Source organism: Podarcis cretensis (assembly GCF_951804945.1).
Source record: "Podarcis cretensis genome assembly, chromosome: 1".
NCBI lineage: Eukaryota > Metazoa > Chordata > Lepidosauria > Squamata > Lacertidae > Podarcis > Podarcis cretensis.
Genome location: NC_137170.1, coordinates 140,506,090 through 140,523,556, shown reverse-complemented (window position 1 = coordinate 140,523,556; position 17,467 = coordinate 140,506,090). Strand labels below are relative to the sequence as shown.

General features: G+C 42.2%; 1 protein-coding gene across 13 annotated transcripts in view; it reads left to right on the top strand.

Annotated features, from left to right (window-relative positions):
• The window catches only part of UNC80 (unc-80 homolog, NALCN channel complex subunit), a 197,931-nt gene that overhangs the window by 164,824 nt on the left and 15,640 nt on the right, over nt 1–17,467 (top strand). For all 13 annotated transcript variants that reach the window (XM_079974817.1, XM_079974825.1, XM_079974823.1 and 10 more), the window contains 8 exons: nt 1,806–1,929; nt 4,966–5,091; nt 8,334–8,457; nt 9,592–9,798; nt 12,038–12,222; nt 13,984–14,149; nt 14,699–14,878; nt 16,733–16,871. In XM_079974817.1, coding sequence (XP_079830943.1) covers nt 1,806–1,929; nt 4,966–5,091; nt 8,334–8,457; nt 9,592–9,798; nt 12,038–12,222; nt 13,984–14,149; nt 14,699–14,878; nt 16,733–16,871 — 1,251 coding nt within the window. The remainder of the gene's footprint in view (nt 1–1,805; nt 1,930–4,965; nt 5,092–8,333; nt 8,458–9,591; nt 9,799–12,037; nt 12,223–13,983; nt 14,150–14,698; nt 14,879–16,732; nt 16,872–17,467) is intronic.

Here is a 17,467-nt window from a genome sequence, read left to right as displayed (position 1 = left end):
CCCCTGGGAAAAAACCACTCTTATCACTCAGATGGAGCAAACGGCAATTACAGTTTTCTCCAGATTGATGTTTGCACTGATTTAGCACTAAAGAGCTGTTTTTCCCTGGGAAAGGAGTGGGACAAGGCGGAAAGCGCTTAGACCCTTTCTAGGCATGGGACAGGCAGAAGTGTGGATGAACTCCCTCAGTGCTGTTTTTCCTGCATGATATTCTAGCATGTTTTAGCTACATCAGCAAACATATGGCTCAGATTAGTCATTTGAGTGTGAGAACATGTTACCTGGATAGCTGCTTAGATAAAAGACGTGTGAGAAAAGGCATGGAAAAGACATGGAAAAGCTAAGGGGATTTCCCAAAAAATATTTAACAAAGTGAGATCCAGTCCACAAAGTTTTATGCCCCAATACATTTGCTAGTCTTTAACGTATCATGCAACAAGTTTCTTCCCAGAAAAAGTAATCTGGAACTAGGCTAAAGTTGTATAAATTTGATTTAATGATTTCTTATCTGCATGGGCACATATCCATATCAAGACTGTCTTTGTTCATCTTCCCAATGAGATGAAATAAACTAAACATTATTCCTCCCCTTATTTCCTGTAACCAGTGTGTATCAAAATGATGTTAATGGAAACTGAATTGTATTTTGATGTGTGTGCCATCCCAAACTATTATTTTGTTTTCCAAATCTTACCCGTTTTTTAAAAAAATATTGTTTCTTCATTTTTTAAGCATTAATTAGTACCCTAGGGACTTGAATGTTGAATTTCCTTCCCGCTCTCTGAGAGTGACATTGTGTCAGGAAGACAAGCTAATTCTGCTTGTGAAGTTTTTCTGATTGGAACCTTGGAAAGTCCACTTGTTATAATTATCCCTTGTCATAGGAAAAGCCAGGATGCAAAGGGGTTTGGCCACTACTTCCCAGCTTTATAAACCATGGTTGGGGTTGAGCATTCCTCTCTTACCCACCTCCCCCTCGGTCATCTGACATCTTTGGTGCTTCATTCTTGTCTTGTGTTAAGCCATAGTTGTCCGCTACATCTGAACTGGAGAACACTGGTTTAATCACAGAATCAAGTCCTTATCATAGTTCCTTATCACTACTATTCTCCATGGTTTTCTTCCAGTAGTGACTGTTCAGGTTTGTGAACTATTTTTGGAAGCCGAACGTCCAACAGGGCTTCCATGGCTTCTGATTGGCTGCAGTAGCTTCCTGCAGCCAATCAGAACCGCGCTTTGGTCTCTGAACATTTTGGAAATCAAACAGATTCTGTTTGACTTCCAAGGTATGACTGTACTAGATCTGCTGGATTCTACTTCAGATTTCAAAATCCCAGCAGAAATCTGGTGTTTTATTTCTGATGGGCAAATTCAGAATACCCTTCTCCATAGAGATTTGAAGCAGCAATATATATCCTTTGAAATCAGTGGAGGAGAAGCATACTATTGCCATTTGCAGTATGTCTGTTTAAAACAAATTCACAGGACACCACGTTGTTAGTTTCTTGCATATACACACCAATTTCTACTCCTTTCGATTGTTGATCTGAATATTTTTCTATCGTTTGTTGAGTCTCATGGCAACACTTCTTTGCTGTAGGTCCAGTTTCTACTGCAGTGCTTTCTGTGCTTCCCTGATTTCTGAATACAGTAGTGTAGGTAAAATGCACTTGTTGTAATGCAAATTTTTGCCATCTGAGATGCCCTTGTCTGAAGCATCCCTCAGAGTCCTTTTGTCTCAGTCACCTTGTGCAGGGTTTCTGGGTGGAGCCGGATGCCTAACACCACCTACTGTTGTGTTCCAGGCGACAGGTTGAGTGGGAGCCTGCCAGCAGTTTGATTGAAGGGGTTTGTTTGACACTTCAGAGGCAGCCAATCATATCCTTCCTGCCTCACCTTAGGTCACTGATCAATGTCTGTGTCAATCTGGTGAGTAACCAACATTCCAATCTCCTGCACATCTACCAGACTTCCTTCTGTGGTAGAGATTCCCCATTTCCAGTCCCAGTCCTACTCATGGAAATAAGCTATTTAACTGACACTAGAAATAGTGGAGTTCATTTTTAAAGTGGTGCATGGGGAGCGAATGGGGAGGAAGCCCATAGCCTAAGCCCAGTGACTGGTTTTTGCTGCTTTCCATGCACCATTTTGAAAATCCATTCCTGCATGTTGCGCCGAGAGTTGAGGGCTGCAAGTTGGAGAGTGGTGGATACTGCACACACCTGGTAGAGGAGTTGGAAGGGGATGGGGGAAGCTGGAAACATACTCAGTCTCAAGTTGTTGAAAGACAACATTTTTTATCGCTCTGCAGAAGGGCATAAGCAATTGACTAGATGAATTACTAAACTAAATTTGCTTTGCCATTTGTAATGTCCCTGGTCTAAAGTAACTTTTAGATTTTCTTGTACAATGTTCAGATCCTTCTGCCCCTTTATCAGGGTGAAAGAGAAATTCAGTTTGGTTCACATTTTAATGCAAGCCTACCTGAAATAATATGCAACCCAAAACACAACTATCCCTCAAAATATTCCCTATTCTGAATTTTGCATTGCAGTTCTCCAAACAAAATGCATACAAAATACATATATTGGGGGGGTGGGAATGTGCATTAAAATGCATTTAGTGGTGAAAATAACTTACAAAAATGCTTTATATTGGGGGGAATTGCTTGCAAAAATGTGCAAAACAGCAGAAATGTATACAGAAATGGTGATAAATATTTGTGATGACGTTTTTAAAAGCCAAGTCAGAAACTGAAGCAGAAATGCGGCAAACTGAATTTAAGAGCAGAAAAATGAAAAACTGAGAGAAACTAAAATGGACATTTTTATCCATCTCGGTGTTGCTGTGTGTTTTGTACATTTAGATTGCTTTAAGGGGGTAAAGAGGACCCCTGACCATTAGGTCCAGTCGTGACCGACTCTGGGGTTGCGGCGCTCATCTCGCTTTATTGGCCGAGGGAGCTGGCATACAGCTTCCGGGTCATGTGGCCAGCATGACTAAGCCGCTTCTGGCAAACCAGAGCAGCGTACGGAAACACCATTTCACTTCCCGCCGGAGCGGTACCTATTTATCTACTTGCACTTTGACGTGCTTTTAAACTGCTAGGTTGGCAGGAGCAGGGACCAAGCAATGGGAGCTCACCCCGTTGCGGGGATTCGAACCGCTGACCTTCTGATCGGCAAGTCCTAGGCTCTGTGGTTTAAACCACAGCGCCACCCACGTCCCTTAGATTGCTTTAGGGAACACCTAAATAGAAGAATTTCTGATGAGGAAGTTATAGAGTATAGAGCCACTGGAACAAGTCTGTGAACTTTGCAGTAACAGACAATTCTGTTTTAGATCTTGACAGTTCTTATACTGAAATTAAACTCTCACAAGGTTTCATTCAAGTTAAGAATTTATGCAAATCCTGGACTTCTGCCATTTTAATGGGGATCATTGCTCCAGACAAGCCTTCACAAACAATGCTTGATCAAATTTGCTCCATCAATGATGAAAACCATAATTTGGAAACATATAACTTGTAATACAGAAAACACTTTAGAGAGTGCAGAAATGGTATGTTAGCATTTAGCTGCCTGTTTATCCAGTACTGCAAAGCATTTTGCACTGAACCTTCCTTCTCCATACATACAATAAAAGTAGACTTAGACAATTATATCCACAAGATATATTGACAGATGGTTTCAAAAGGGAAGTAGATGCATTAATGGAGGACATTTATGGATATTAGTAATATTGGCAAAATTGAGCTTCCATGTTCAGTGATAATGATACAGTTGTTGAAGGACACACAGTAGAAAGGACTGTTGCCTTTGTGCCTTGCCTGTGAGTTGGCTGGCCAACTGTTGAAAACAGATTACTGGTCTAAATGGACCCCTGGTTTGATCCAGCCTTTGACTGGACTTAACTGTCCAGGGGTCCTTTTACCTGATCCTGAATGGTCCTGTTATGTCCCACATTGCTTGGAAGTTATCAGCTTATTTGATCAGCCATTGGAATTTCCACTTCCCCAGGTGGTAAGTGCCACTGGAGACATTTGCAATTTTTTCTGTTTACTTACAAGTATACAAGTTGAAGTAGAGCCAAGCAAGGTGACTATTAGTCCTTCAAGCAATATTTATTCATATTTATTCAGCATCACAACATATTAGCAAGAAACCTGTGTCAGCCGTAAACTTCTTAGGGAACTTCTAGCAAGATCTAAACTCAGGACACCTTCAAATTGCTTAGAACTAATGTTTAACTGCATCTAGAGAGATAGCTTGGAGTAGCCACTGGATGCAAGTGTAATAAGGACTGTATTCTTAACTAACAGATGCAAAGCTGAACAAAACCCTTTGAAAGGGGTTCGTTTTTTGTAACCTCAAAGCATTCTAGCAACATAATTCATTCTAAATGAATATATTTTGCAGGCATAGATTTGAAACAGTTCAATCCCCCTCAAGATTTAACCTTTGAAGTACAGTAATAGTACATCCATACAGGAGAGTCTGAACATTGTATAAAAAACAGTCTAGGTCTGACTCAGGACATTACCATGACATAATAAGGGAACAGCTCAAGCCAACTAGAAACACTGTGATTTCAGTACCTTTTTCTATTGAGTACGGTAACTACATGGCATACCCTCCAACCCCTCCTCCTTCTACCAGTACAGTGCTGGTTTTTCAGGGCTAGTACTGGGTACATTCTTAAATGTACTGGTTTTCCCTGTGCCTTCTGACCAACCCCTCTGGCTAACCCTGTAGCAGTCCCTGTTTCCTCCCCACCCACTTCCTGTTAGAACCACTCCTTTTCCTTACTGGCCCCAGCTACCGCAAGACACTGTGGAGGACTCATAATCGCAGAGCAACTCCAGTCTTGCGCTACCTGAAGTGTGTACCTTACCAACACTGGAGGGTATGGCATGGATGGAATTGCAATAGTTGGTCATGGTGCTGTGCTGTGTTTGTATTGCAGGTGATGGGAGTAGTAGGACCTTCCAGTGTGGCCGATGGATTGCCCCTTCTTCATCTCAGCCCTTATCTCTCGCCACCTCTACCCTTCAGCACAGCTGTTGTCCGGCTTGTAGCATTGCAGATTCAGGTGTGATTGCCTTGCCTGTTCAGCAGGCTTTGCTTATCATGTGGTTGAGACACCAACTCATTGGTGCTCTTGTTTTCTGCGAAAGCTGGGCAAAAACTGTGAAGCAAAATGAAAATTTCCCAACAAATATGTTAATAGTTTGGAATGCCATGGCATTTAGCAATTGTCCAGATCCTCGGTGGGTACCAGTTTAGCATAGCCCCACTGAAGTCACATTGGGACTATGCAGGTTTAAACCAGCCGAAGAGCTGACACAAATGGTAGTTGTACTTCTCATGACTGATAGATAGATAACCATGGTTACTTTTTAGGCTTAGAACAAGAACAAAAGAGGTGAAGAACTGCAGGACTTGTATAGGTCATGGGTATGCAAGCTTTGAAATTTTAAAAAATTCTCACACTATCTGAAATGACTAGATCAATGTATGCTGATGATGTCTTGTTTTTTTTTTGCAATACGAGGACCAGCTATTTTGCCACTGAAAATTCCTGTGTAATTTCAAACTTTGCATTGACACCTCACAAACCGTTATTAGTTGAATGAGAGATTGGTTATGACTTTTGAATCTTAGGATTTTTTGAAGTTCACATAAGGCATTCCTTTCTTTTCTAAAGTGTAGATTCTTAGATTAATTATTTCTGTCCAACTGTATTGAACTATTGTTGTTGTTATAGGACATTTGGGTAAACTGAACTTTAATTCAAATAACAATGTGATGAGACCACAGAAAGTATAAATGCATAGAGTAATTTTTTTTATACTAATCATCAAATACTATATTTACCTATCTTTAATATTGGAAATGTAATAATTTTGTTCAGTGAGTTACAGTGCTACTCTCTCACAAAATGCAAGCTGTGTGCTTTAGGTTCTTTAGGCTTCCATGTTGCCTGGACTTCTTTGTTGGCACCAATTTAAGGTAGTGAGGGGAAAGGCTCTCAGCTACTAAATGCAAAGGCAAGCTTTCAGCCCCATTTCCAGGTTCCCTAACAGCACTAGATTTGTGCAGAAATATTACACATATAGATTGGTCCACATGTGGAATGATGTAGTCCTTCTATGTTCTGACTGTACTTTGCCCAGGTTAACTGGAAAGGAATCAAGAGGGGGCTTTTTCAGAGTCTAGATGAGAGAGAGTCATGATAAAAGGGGTGGGGTGGGAGGAATAAAGAACCAAAGCACAGATTTAGAGAAATTGAAGCATATGCGTGACTAAAGAAAGATGTCAGTAGTGTATTTTGATTGAGAGTGGGGTCAGCTTTGGAAAAGTGGTGTATAATGTTTTAAATAAATACATTAACAGACCGGGGGGGGGCAGGGAGAGTTAATATAATACATTCAGTTTAGCTAGAAGTAGTCATGTCAGTCTGTGGCAGCAAATGTATGCACCTTCAAACATGTTTCTTGTTTTTTAGTCACGTACTCTTAGGAAATAATTTTGTAGTTCCAAGGTTATATTGATATTGAATTTTCAAAAAAAAAAAAAAAAAACCCACAAAAAACCTAAGCCATTTCACAGTTAATATGTTTCAGATGGAGTTGGTACCTGTTTATCTATTACTATTAAGTTGCAGCAGTGTTGGAAATACATCATTATAAGATTCAAGTTGTTTTGAGAGTCCGTTCATTTCACATTCAAATCCTATGTGTGTGTATAGGCTCCAAAATTTGCATTGTATCTGTGCATTTTTAAAAATTCCAAACTCTCTCTGAGTCACTGTGTTCACTCCACTTTGATCTGTGTTTTGGGTTCTGAGCTGCTCTGTGTGCAATAAAGGTCTGTGGTTCCCCTGTTCTATGTAATGGGAAACATAACAATGGACATACCTTTCCCCCCTCTTGGCCAAAATAGATTAAATTTACAGGCACAGGAGCCTCCAGAGTAGATTAAGCCTGACAAATTGCAGACAAATAAGTCCAGGGGCTTTTTATAAGGAAAATAAAAGGGGTTCATTTTCCTCCATGATCCCTTAATTGGGAGTGTGAGTTTGTTTCTTTCTTAGCTTAAATGAATTAGGAAGTGTGTATTCTTGCTCACAATATTTAAAAACTTAAGTCACACACCAGCTTCTCTTTGGGGTGGTGTTTTTTGTCTTCTGATAAGCTTTTACAGGTCTCCAATAGGTCCTACAACTCTTCCTGTGAAGTCCTGAAGAGCTCTGTTGTAGTGCTAAAGCAGAGCAATGGACTTTTTTTAAGTGTCTAAATTAAAAAATAATAATCCTACACTGCTGTTCTTCAACAGCATCAAAATTCAGACCTCTATAGCAGTGTTTCCCAACCTTGGGCCTCCAGATGTTTTTGGCCTACAACTCCCATCATCCCTAGCTAGCAAGACCAGTGGTCAGGGATGATGGGAATTGTAATTCAAAAACAGCTGGAGGCCCAAGGTTGGGAAACACTGCTCCTTAGTGCCCTGCAGGCAGTATTCCAAAAGGCCTCACTTATTGCAAAGCCCATGAACCTAGAGAAAAGAAATATATAGGCAATACAGCACAAAAGAGCACAGAAACAGAATAACAGAGTGACATGACTTTGTGGGGACTCCGATCTGACTCAGGGAGGTATTGACATCATGTTTTGACTTTGAAGTGGGGAGATCCCTGAAACACCCTAATTCATCTCATCATTCAGCTCTCACACAAAGCCTCTGCACACCCCTAAGTACAATTCACACCTAAGATGTAAGTATTGAAGAACTTACAAACCTTGCTCAAATTGTGCTCTCAATATGCTTTGGACTGTAACTCCCATCACCACAGGAAGCACAGACATGACTCCATTCACCACAGCAGCATTCAGCTGTGCTGGCTGGGACTGATGGGAGTTGTAGTCCAAATAATAATAATAATAATAATAATAATAATAATAATAATTTATTTATACCCCAGATTGGACAAAGCTGCTTCAGTTTCACGTAGTTTTTGTCACTGGCTAAGCCTTCCTGTTTCCAGAGTGTCAGAACACAATTACTGCTATTAATCTTTGGCATTTGGCATATCAAGCCTCAGGATCAAGCAAAACAATATGGGGCTTAACTCCAGATTTAAATTTAAGAGATTATGCTGAAACTGGAATGTGAGTCTTTTGTAGATGTCATCCAAGCTGGTGAACTCACCCAGATGTGGACACAGGGCATTGTGTAAACGAAGTGTTGATGGATCCCTTTTTCTTTGACTATACTTCACCCCTATACTCTACCAGTACAATATTTTAATTCTTTTTTATTATTACTGCGCAGGCTTTGAAAGAAGATTTTCCCCTAAGCCACGTGATCTCCCCATTCACCAATCAGGAGAGAAGGGAAGGAATGCTTTTAAATCTACTGATTCCATTTGTGCTCACAGTAGGATCAGGAAGCAAAGGTCTGATTAACAGAAAGATTCTTCTGTTTCCCCCTCCCTGCTGCCTCTCCGAACCAGAAAATGTCTGTGCATCCGTCCACCTCTATGTTTCTTCTGCTATGAGCGTCCTTTCAGTGGTCTGTTGTCAGTTGGGCTTGTAGGGGACAAACAAAAGGAAAAGGGTGTTGTGGTGTCCTTCTTTTATTTCAGCTGTTTTTTCTGAATTCACTCTTTGACAGAGGAGCTCCTCTTTTTGAGATCAATGAAAGACAGAGTATCCTGGCAGAGCAAAAGCAAAAACAAAACACCCCACCTATGTGTAAGAAAGAAATGGAACCAAACTAGAAAGCCACACAGCTTCCACTTAAGCTACTCTTCACTGAATTCCATGCCACTTGAGTGGTTCAAACTCTGCTTTTCACATTACAGTTAATTCAGTATGACCAATTATTTTCCAAAGGGCTCATTCACCTGAGCAAATTGTTCTGCCACACAACATTTTTTGTTTGCAGAATATGGCTAGATATATTTTCAAAATGAGAGCAAGAGCATCAAGTGATACTGCAGGCTCCCACCTCTCATACAGTTTGAATGCATACTTAAAGTACATATGTATGAGGCTCATTTATAATTATATTTTGGGAATGATTCATGTTCTTACATAGCTGCATTGTTTTATACATTCTGGATGTCCCGTGACTGTATTATAAAGTAGTTGTGTTCTTCGTTATCAATCAAGCCCTTCTAGGAGTCGTTTCTTTTTGTTTTCCAATATTCTGTGTAGCACAAGCATATTTTTATGCTGAAAGTATGACCCAGAGAAAAATGTTGAGAACCATTGCCTTGGGGTTAGTAAAGAAATAGGAAGGGTGTCCATTACCTGATCATATCAACCCTGGTGGGAACCTGTCCTTAAAAGTCAAAGGACAGTGAGAGGGTGGGGAAAGTGCAAGTGAGCATAAACATCATGTTGGTTAAAATTAGGTGCTGTGTATGTTGGTGTTGTAGAATAACCCCAACTTTTGCTTGCAGGAGGAGAAGGTAGAGGGGACCAGTTGGGTGTGCCGAATGTTCATATTGCATCAATGGTGCTGAACCTGTTTGGTGAGTCAGCTCCTGACCTGCTCTATGTCTTTTCCCTTTGGTGTCATGCAGACAGCCCTTGGCTGGAGCAGCCAGAGGTCCTCCTCCTGCTCCAGACAGTCATTAATATTTTGCTGCCACCTCGCATCATCAGCACTTCCCGCAGTAAGAACTTTATGCTGGAGAGCTCTCCTGCCCACTGCTCCACCCCTGGGGACGCAGGGAAGGACTTGCGCAAGGAAGGGCTAGCCGAATCCACTAGCCAGGCAGCCTACCTGGGTGAGTGAAAGCTTCTGCCTGCCAGAGCTGAAACAAAAAGAAAGAAAGAAAGAAAATAAAGGAAACTGAGAGCTGGTGCATGCATGCTTTTCTATCTATTGATATCTATTGATTCTATCTATTGATTTTATGTGACATTTCATCATTTGACGTCTTAAAACTTGATGGCTCACAGCTGAACATGTAAACTGCTTCCCCTGAAGAGCATCATGTTTGAGGTGACATTTGAGTGATCTAAAAGCTCTGGCTTGGATCCTAAGTAAAGTCAAACTAAGGAGGTTCACTGGAGAAAAGTTTCCTTTCTCTGGTTGGCTTGCAGGAGGTGTGCAGAACACAGTAGGCAACCCCACTCCCCAACAGCTAAAGGCAGCCAGGGGCATGTGGCCTAAACTGCAGTTACTTACAGGCAGCTCCCAAGGCTGTTCCTCCAGTTTGGGTGCCTGGTAAGCTGCTCATTCTCCTTGTTTCTAGCACACATTACTTTCTGCAGTTTATTTTGTACTTGTCTCTTCACCACTCCCTTTCCCTTAATTTATATTTTTTCTTTTCTGATATTTTGGGAGAACAGGAAGGACTCTGCCTCATTTGTCTTCTCTGCTTCTCTCTTTTCTCTCCTATTCTGTTGTTATAATTTTTCAAACAGTGCAGATTTAAGCATATAAATCTTCAGAGCCTGGAAACAGGAGACATCTGGAGACTCCTGCAGGCTGGGCTGGCATGGGTGGGTTCAAGCCAAACACCCTTAAAAGGGAAACCACGGCCCTTTTCATCTTCCCTGGGAGAGGGACCACTGGACCAAAGGTTCATTATTTCCCCATGTGTAGCCTGTGTTTGGTGCTGCAAGTGACAATGAAACCTCCATTTGAGTCTCTTAGGACTATTTCATTAAGACCGTCCTCACTTGAGGTACTCTTTCTTGTGGTTATTATTGCCAGTCTGAAGAGATCTCCAGATTGAAGGCCCTGTCTATCAAGTCCAACATTGTGCCTTTGAGGAAGACAGAGTAGTACTAGGGCCTAAACCATATTTCCTTCCTAATATCAGTCCTCTTTGTCACAAATCTCAAGAGCTTCCCGTAACTTCTTTCTGTCCTAATTCTTCTCCCAACCCTCTCAGTGGGCATGACATAAGCTGGACATCAGAGATGTCCAAAGAACCTGCCATTTCAGCAGAGCGGAATATCTGTTTGCACCTAATAGCCCAATACATTGGGGCAGAAGGTGTTTAGATTGACCTTGACTAGGTGGGTTCAGGACATGGCTGCTTAATATTATAGCCCATCCTACCAGCATTTTCCACTAATGCTCTGTTGGAAGAGATTTGCAGGGCTGCTACATGGACTTCTGCTAGACACTGTGAGATTGATAAACAGAAGTAGCTTTCGTCAGTAGGGTGCTCAGCCACCTGATCCTCCTGAATGGCATTGCAGTTAGCTTGGGCAAGTTGCATTGTATTCTGAAGGCCTCCTGTGTGCCAGTCACAGATAAGAACTTTGGGCCAGTCATGTTCCTTCTGGTGAGGTTTGGAAGGTCTCCAGCCCCTCCCTCTTATTCTGATCAGGAGGATGTTTCTCATACAGGGGCTTCTGCACATTTATCTCAGTTTGGCTGACATATTGCACCTTCCAGGCCACAGAGGGTGTTTTTTCTTCTTGGTTTGTCTTCATATTGTCTCCTCCTTCCTTTCTTCTTCCTTCTACCTGCTCTGTCTTACACTCAGCCACAGAGGGAAATCTGGAAGGAAATCCTTGGAAGCTGCTGTGACTGCAATATAAATCACATGCCGTCTTCTGGGTGGTGTGGATGTATGTTTAACCTGTTATATTCTGGGGGCCTTTTGCATGCCCACCAGAAAGAGCATAAGAAGAGTCGTGCTTGATCAGGTCCAGCATCCAGTTCTCAGTGCCCAGCTAGACAACAGTGGGGCCTGTTTGCACTCTTCCCCCCCTCCAAAAAAACGAAGCCTCTCAGAGCTTCATCAGGAGCTCTGCTGAACAATGTAGACGGCTGCTGGTGGAGGAAGAGGGAACAGGAAACTTAATTGTTTTTATGAATTTATGACTAGACTAAAAGTCGGAGTAAGAATTATAATCAATAAGCAACATTTTGTCTGCTTTCTGGTGAAGAGCTTGAAGCTGACGAAGAAAGGCTTTGTGCACGCTAACGTTTATGCATGCAAGTGTTGCATGTATTGTCACCACATAGAACTTTAATTCTTCTGACATTTGTTTCGCTTTTAGCTTTGAAGGTGATCCTTGTCTGTTTCGAGCGTCAGCTTGGCAGCCAATGGTATTGGCTAAGCCTGCAGGTCAAAGAGATGGCTTTGCGAAAAGTAGGAGGGCTTGCTTTGTGGGATTTCATAGATTTTATTGTTCGCACCCGAATTCCTATCTTTGTGCTTCTTCGACCCTTCATTCAGTGCAAGGTAAAGCTACTTTTAATGTTAATCGCCATTTCCTTGTGAAATGACATTGATAAACCAGATGGGGGGGGGGGAGGAGCGAGGAATGCTTTGTTGTAGTAGCACTCTCAAAAGTGAGAGAGTATTCCTTGGATACTAAACAGGCTTGAGTACCCCTGTTGTTTGCTTCAAAGGAAGAGCAGGAAACATTTCAAAGGTGTTGATTCTCTAGACCAGGGGTAAAGGTCAGGGTAAAGGTACCCCCTGATCATTAGGTCCAGTCATGGATGACTTGGGGGTTGCACGCTCATCTCGCTCTATAGGCCGAGGGAGCCGGCGTTTGTCCGCAGACAGCTTCCGGGTCATGTGGCCAGCATGACTAAGCTGCTTCTGGCGAACCAGAGCAGTACACAGAAACGCCGTTTACCTTCCCGCCAGAGTGGTACCTATTTATCTACTTTCACTTTGGCATGCTTTCAAACTGCTAGGTGGGCAGGAGCAGGGACCAAGCAATAGGAGCCCACCCCATCAGGGGAATTGGAACCACTGATCTTCTGATCGGCAAGCCCTAGGCTCTGTGGTTTAAACCACAGCGTCACCCACGTCCCTTGGACCAGGGGTAGTCAACCTTTTTATACCATCTGCCCACTAATGCATCTTTCTTGATGGTAAAATTTCCTTATCACCCCCAGTGCTCAATGGAAGAAGGATTCAGCTTGTGCCGTAGAACCCCCTACTCCCCACCTAGAATCCTGAAATGCCCGCTAGTTGGCGGTAGGGACCAGGTTGACATGCCCTGCTCTAGACCAAGGGTTTTCAACCAGTGTGCCATGGCACCCTAGGGTGCCTTGAATGATGGTCAGAGATGCAGTAGGCAACACTGGCCTCTGTCCCTCTTTCCTGCCCTCCGCCTTCTGATGCCCTCTTGCGTCTCTGCCTCGCCAAGGCTTACACAGCTGTTTGTTGTAGCAGCCCTGGCTACAAGCTTCCCAGGCAAATGGTGCCTCTGGAGCTGGCCAAGGAGTGCTGGTTGTCAGGAGCTGAGGCGGTGTTAGAGTAAGCAAGCAAGTGGGTGAGGGAGCCCAGTCAGCCAGTCCACCAGACCTTGCTGTTGGGAATGGATGGACAAGTGGGAGACCGGGCAGTGACCCCTGTATGGTCTCAAGCAGAGAGCTAATAAGCCCTGTTACCTAAGATCCTTTCAAGTGACGAGCTTAGAATTGAAACTGAGGTTTATGCAAAGTGGGCATTCTGCCTTTGAGCTATGGCTCCGCCTCTTAATTTTAAAGCAGTATTTTGATGGTGTTTCTTATTTTTATAAATATAAACTTTATAAACCTATAAATATAAACAAAACCAGATGGCATTAAAAAAACGGAACTGGCATTACAAAACTGAACCAATATCTTTGTTGAGTGTTACGAGGGTCACTTGCAGAATCACTGTGAGTGTTGACTTAAAACTACCAGTAACTGGTTTTGTTTTGAGCCAGTGTGGTGTAGTGGTTAAGAGCGGTAGTCTCGTAATCTGGGGAACCGGGTTCGCGTCTCTGCTCCTTCACATGCAGCTGCTGGGTGACCTTGGGCTAGTCACACTTCTTTGAAGTCTCTCAGCCCCACTCACCTCACAGAGGGTTTGTTGTGGGGGAGGAAGGGAAAGGAGAATGTTAGCTGCTTTGAGACTCCTGAAGGGGAGTGAAAGGCGGGATATCAAATCCAAACTCCTCCTCCTCTTCTTCTTTTATTTTTGTTCTTCCTGGATCTTCCTGACCACCCTCACCCCCAGTTGCTAGCCCAGCCAGCTGAGAATCATGAAGAAATGACTGCTCGACAGCACATTGCTGACCAGTTGGAGCGGCGCTTCATCCCACGCCCTCTCTGCAAGAGCTCTCTCATTGCGGAATTCAACAATGAGCTAAAGATCCTCAAGGAGGCTGTGCATAGTGGGTCAGGTGAGGAAATTGATGAATAAAAGCCAGTTGAGAAAAGATGCACCTCAGATAAGAACATACTACACTAATCATCACTTAACCAACAGCACAATGCTTTAAACCACATATCACTTCTAAAACTGAAATTGGAAAGGATCAATAATTTAACTTTTTAAAGCTTTTGTAAAATGTTACATTGGCATCCCTTAAGGTTGAAGTCCTGCAAAGAAATAATTGCCACCTGGATGGTGGTGAGACAATATCTTCTAAATATATAGTGTAATTGAAAACCAGTGACTACCACTGGTGCCCATCAAATATGGTGAGATAAATGTCTTACATGACATTTATTCAATCAGTCTCAAGGAAGTGCTTCTTGTAACTTCATAGTATCATGGAATTAAAGTAAGTACATTAGGAAAGCTTCTCTTTACATTGCCTGCACTTCCAATGGCTCAGAATCTGCAGATCACTGACTCTCCTCCTTTCGTTCCTGCTGTGGAAAAGAACTAAGTCTTGCCAACTTTCATTTTAATGAACACCTCTTTTCCGCCACCTTAATTTGATCAGCCTACCAAGGTAAGACTTCCATCAGCACTGCAGGCACCTCTACCTCTGCATACCGACTGAGTCTCGCCACGATGTCGCGCTCCAACACTGGCACTGGAACTGTCTGGGAACAGGATAGTGAGCCTTCCCAACAAGCTTCCCAGGATACTTTAAGCCGGACAGATGAGGAAGATGAAGAAAGTAAGTACCCAGCATTGCAGAGGTGATGTGGCAGCAGGCCTGTTTCTTTAAATCTGGATCCCCTGCAGTCATCTAAAAAGCCAGGGGCAGAGGGAGATGCATTGGGAGGTGTGCACAATCCTTCCCCTGAGTTGAAGCATTTTTACTCCCGGAGGAGTTTATATAAGATCAATAAAAACAAGGCATTATCTGCCCATAGGTTTATAATCTAAGATACGTCTTATAAAGGGCTTTTTTTCAGCCAGAACTTGCTGAAACTCAGTTCTGGCACCTCTCAGGTGGGCGCCATTGCCATTCTAAGAGAACAATGGAGGTGCTCATGGTGAGTTCTGCCACCTCTTTTTCTAGAAAAATAGCATTGATCTCATAAAGCAGGGGCTGGGGAGGATGGAGAGGAAAAGAAGTAAACAAGCAAAGGCAGACAGGCAGGCAGCTGTTCTTAAAGTTACATACTACTTCTTATAATGGCCAACTGGAATGGAAACAGTTCAGGGAAAGGAGATGGATGGAGCTGATATCTCAGCAGAGCAAGTGGAAATACTCTGCTCCCCTTCCCTTCCTCTGATGCAATGGCTGCGGCCAGGTGACAGTGGAGGGACGAAAGAGCCTGGGGTCTTTCAGCAGAGCTGATGGAGTGGCCGTGTTCCACCCCTTGCTCTGCTGCAACCTCCCAGCTTACCTGTCTACAGTCTTTTTCCTTGCTGTGCTCTAATACTAGAAATAATATTAGGGAAACTCACCTGGCACTTTCATATACACCTTTAGGTACCAGGTGAAAATGTTACTGTTCAACCAGGCCTTGTTCTTTTAAATGTGTTTGTGGGAGGGGGGTTATAGGCTTGTTTTGTTCTTGTTTTCATTATGTATTTTGTGATTTATGCTGTGAACCACCCTGTGATCTTTGGATAATGGGTTGTATACAGATTTATTAAATAAATTTATTCATTCATTCATCTAGGAGAAAAGCACTAGGCAGAGGGGCTACAGGGAGGTAAACTGCCATCCTGCCCCTTCCCTTTATTACTGAAAGTGAAAATTGGCCCTCTATTTTCTGTATGGCTGCTACAGATACAAACACAGATTTAAACACATGGCTGTTGCGCTGAGATATACCCATATGGACAATTAAATGGTGGACACATATTAATTTAAATTATACGGACTAAAAAAGCAATTAAAAAAGCAGATTAATCTTTTTCTTAACAAATATTGCCTTTATGTACATTATTTTGAACTTAGATTTTTATATTTATACTTCTTATATTTGAGAGGGTTTACAAAAACATTTTGATTATTTTTATCTTGGGGCTGAAATTTTTGTATATTTGTAGGATTTTGCTGCCATTTTTACAGTTATATTAGGAAGGGAAGACTCTTCCTGTTACAACTGCTACAAATGCTCTGCTGAAGTTCAAACTAAGGTGGCAAGCTTTAATTTATTTCATTTTTAGCTGATTATTATTAAAAGTAGATTTAAATTACTCAAGCTGAGGCTGAAAAACAAAACAAACAAACAAACTGGTTTATACTTCTTGAAGCCATTTTCATTCTGGTATGTAACTAAGGTCTGCAATCCAGAACACACATAACCTGGGACTCAGTCCCATTGAAGCCAGTAGGGCTTTCTCCCAGAAGGCTTTATTATAGGGGTAAATCTTGTCCCTGTTTTGACAGCTTGAATTTTGGCAACCATGAAACTATTAACCCCAAAAGCTATATGTGAAACAATTTACCATCTGTTGTGGTTGTTGTGGTGGTGGTGGTGGTTGTTGTTGTTATACCCCAGCCACTCTGGGTGGCTTACAGCAGATATTAAAACATAATGTGAGAGATTCTTCATCCTACCCCCTCTAGATGATTCCGTGAGCATGCCCAGTGTGGTAAGTGAACAAGAAGCATACCTCATGGGTGCCATTGGGAGGAGGCGATTCTCCAGCCATCTCTCCAGCATGTCTGCACCTCAGGCTGAGGTGGGCATGTTACCCAGCCAAAGGTAACAATACGGGCTATTTCACATTTCCTGACATCTCTCACAAGAGCAGAAATTACGAAGGTATAATATAGTGTTCAACACATGGGTGTTTGGAGAAGAAGAGTTGTCACAAGGTCAAATAAAATAAGAAATGAGGCAATGCAACATTGGCTTTATGTTAAAATGTGTATGGTGTAGGAACTACTGTTTTAATCCTACATATTAGAAACTTATACATGTTTTCCTTGATACTTATTAATGAGGAATAGGTAATTTGAAGAGAGATTGTTGTTCTTGTTAAGTTTCCATTCCATGACCTAGTCTAAGTTACAGATACGTTCTGCTAAATCAGAGCCTCAGCTGAAGGTGCTTGTGAATGCAACATTTTAAAAAAATAAAAACATATGGATCACTATCTTGGACAGATCTGTCCATCTAGCTGAGAAGTAGCTGAGCTACTTCTATGGTCCTACAGCTAAGGGGTCCTACTTTTTGAACTAAGTGTTCTTTTGTTGCATTTGCACAGAACTTTAGGCACTATGGTTTGTGGCATATTGAGAACATTAGGATGACTTTAAAATGTAAAGTGAGATTTTAGACAGTAAGAATGTGTAACC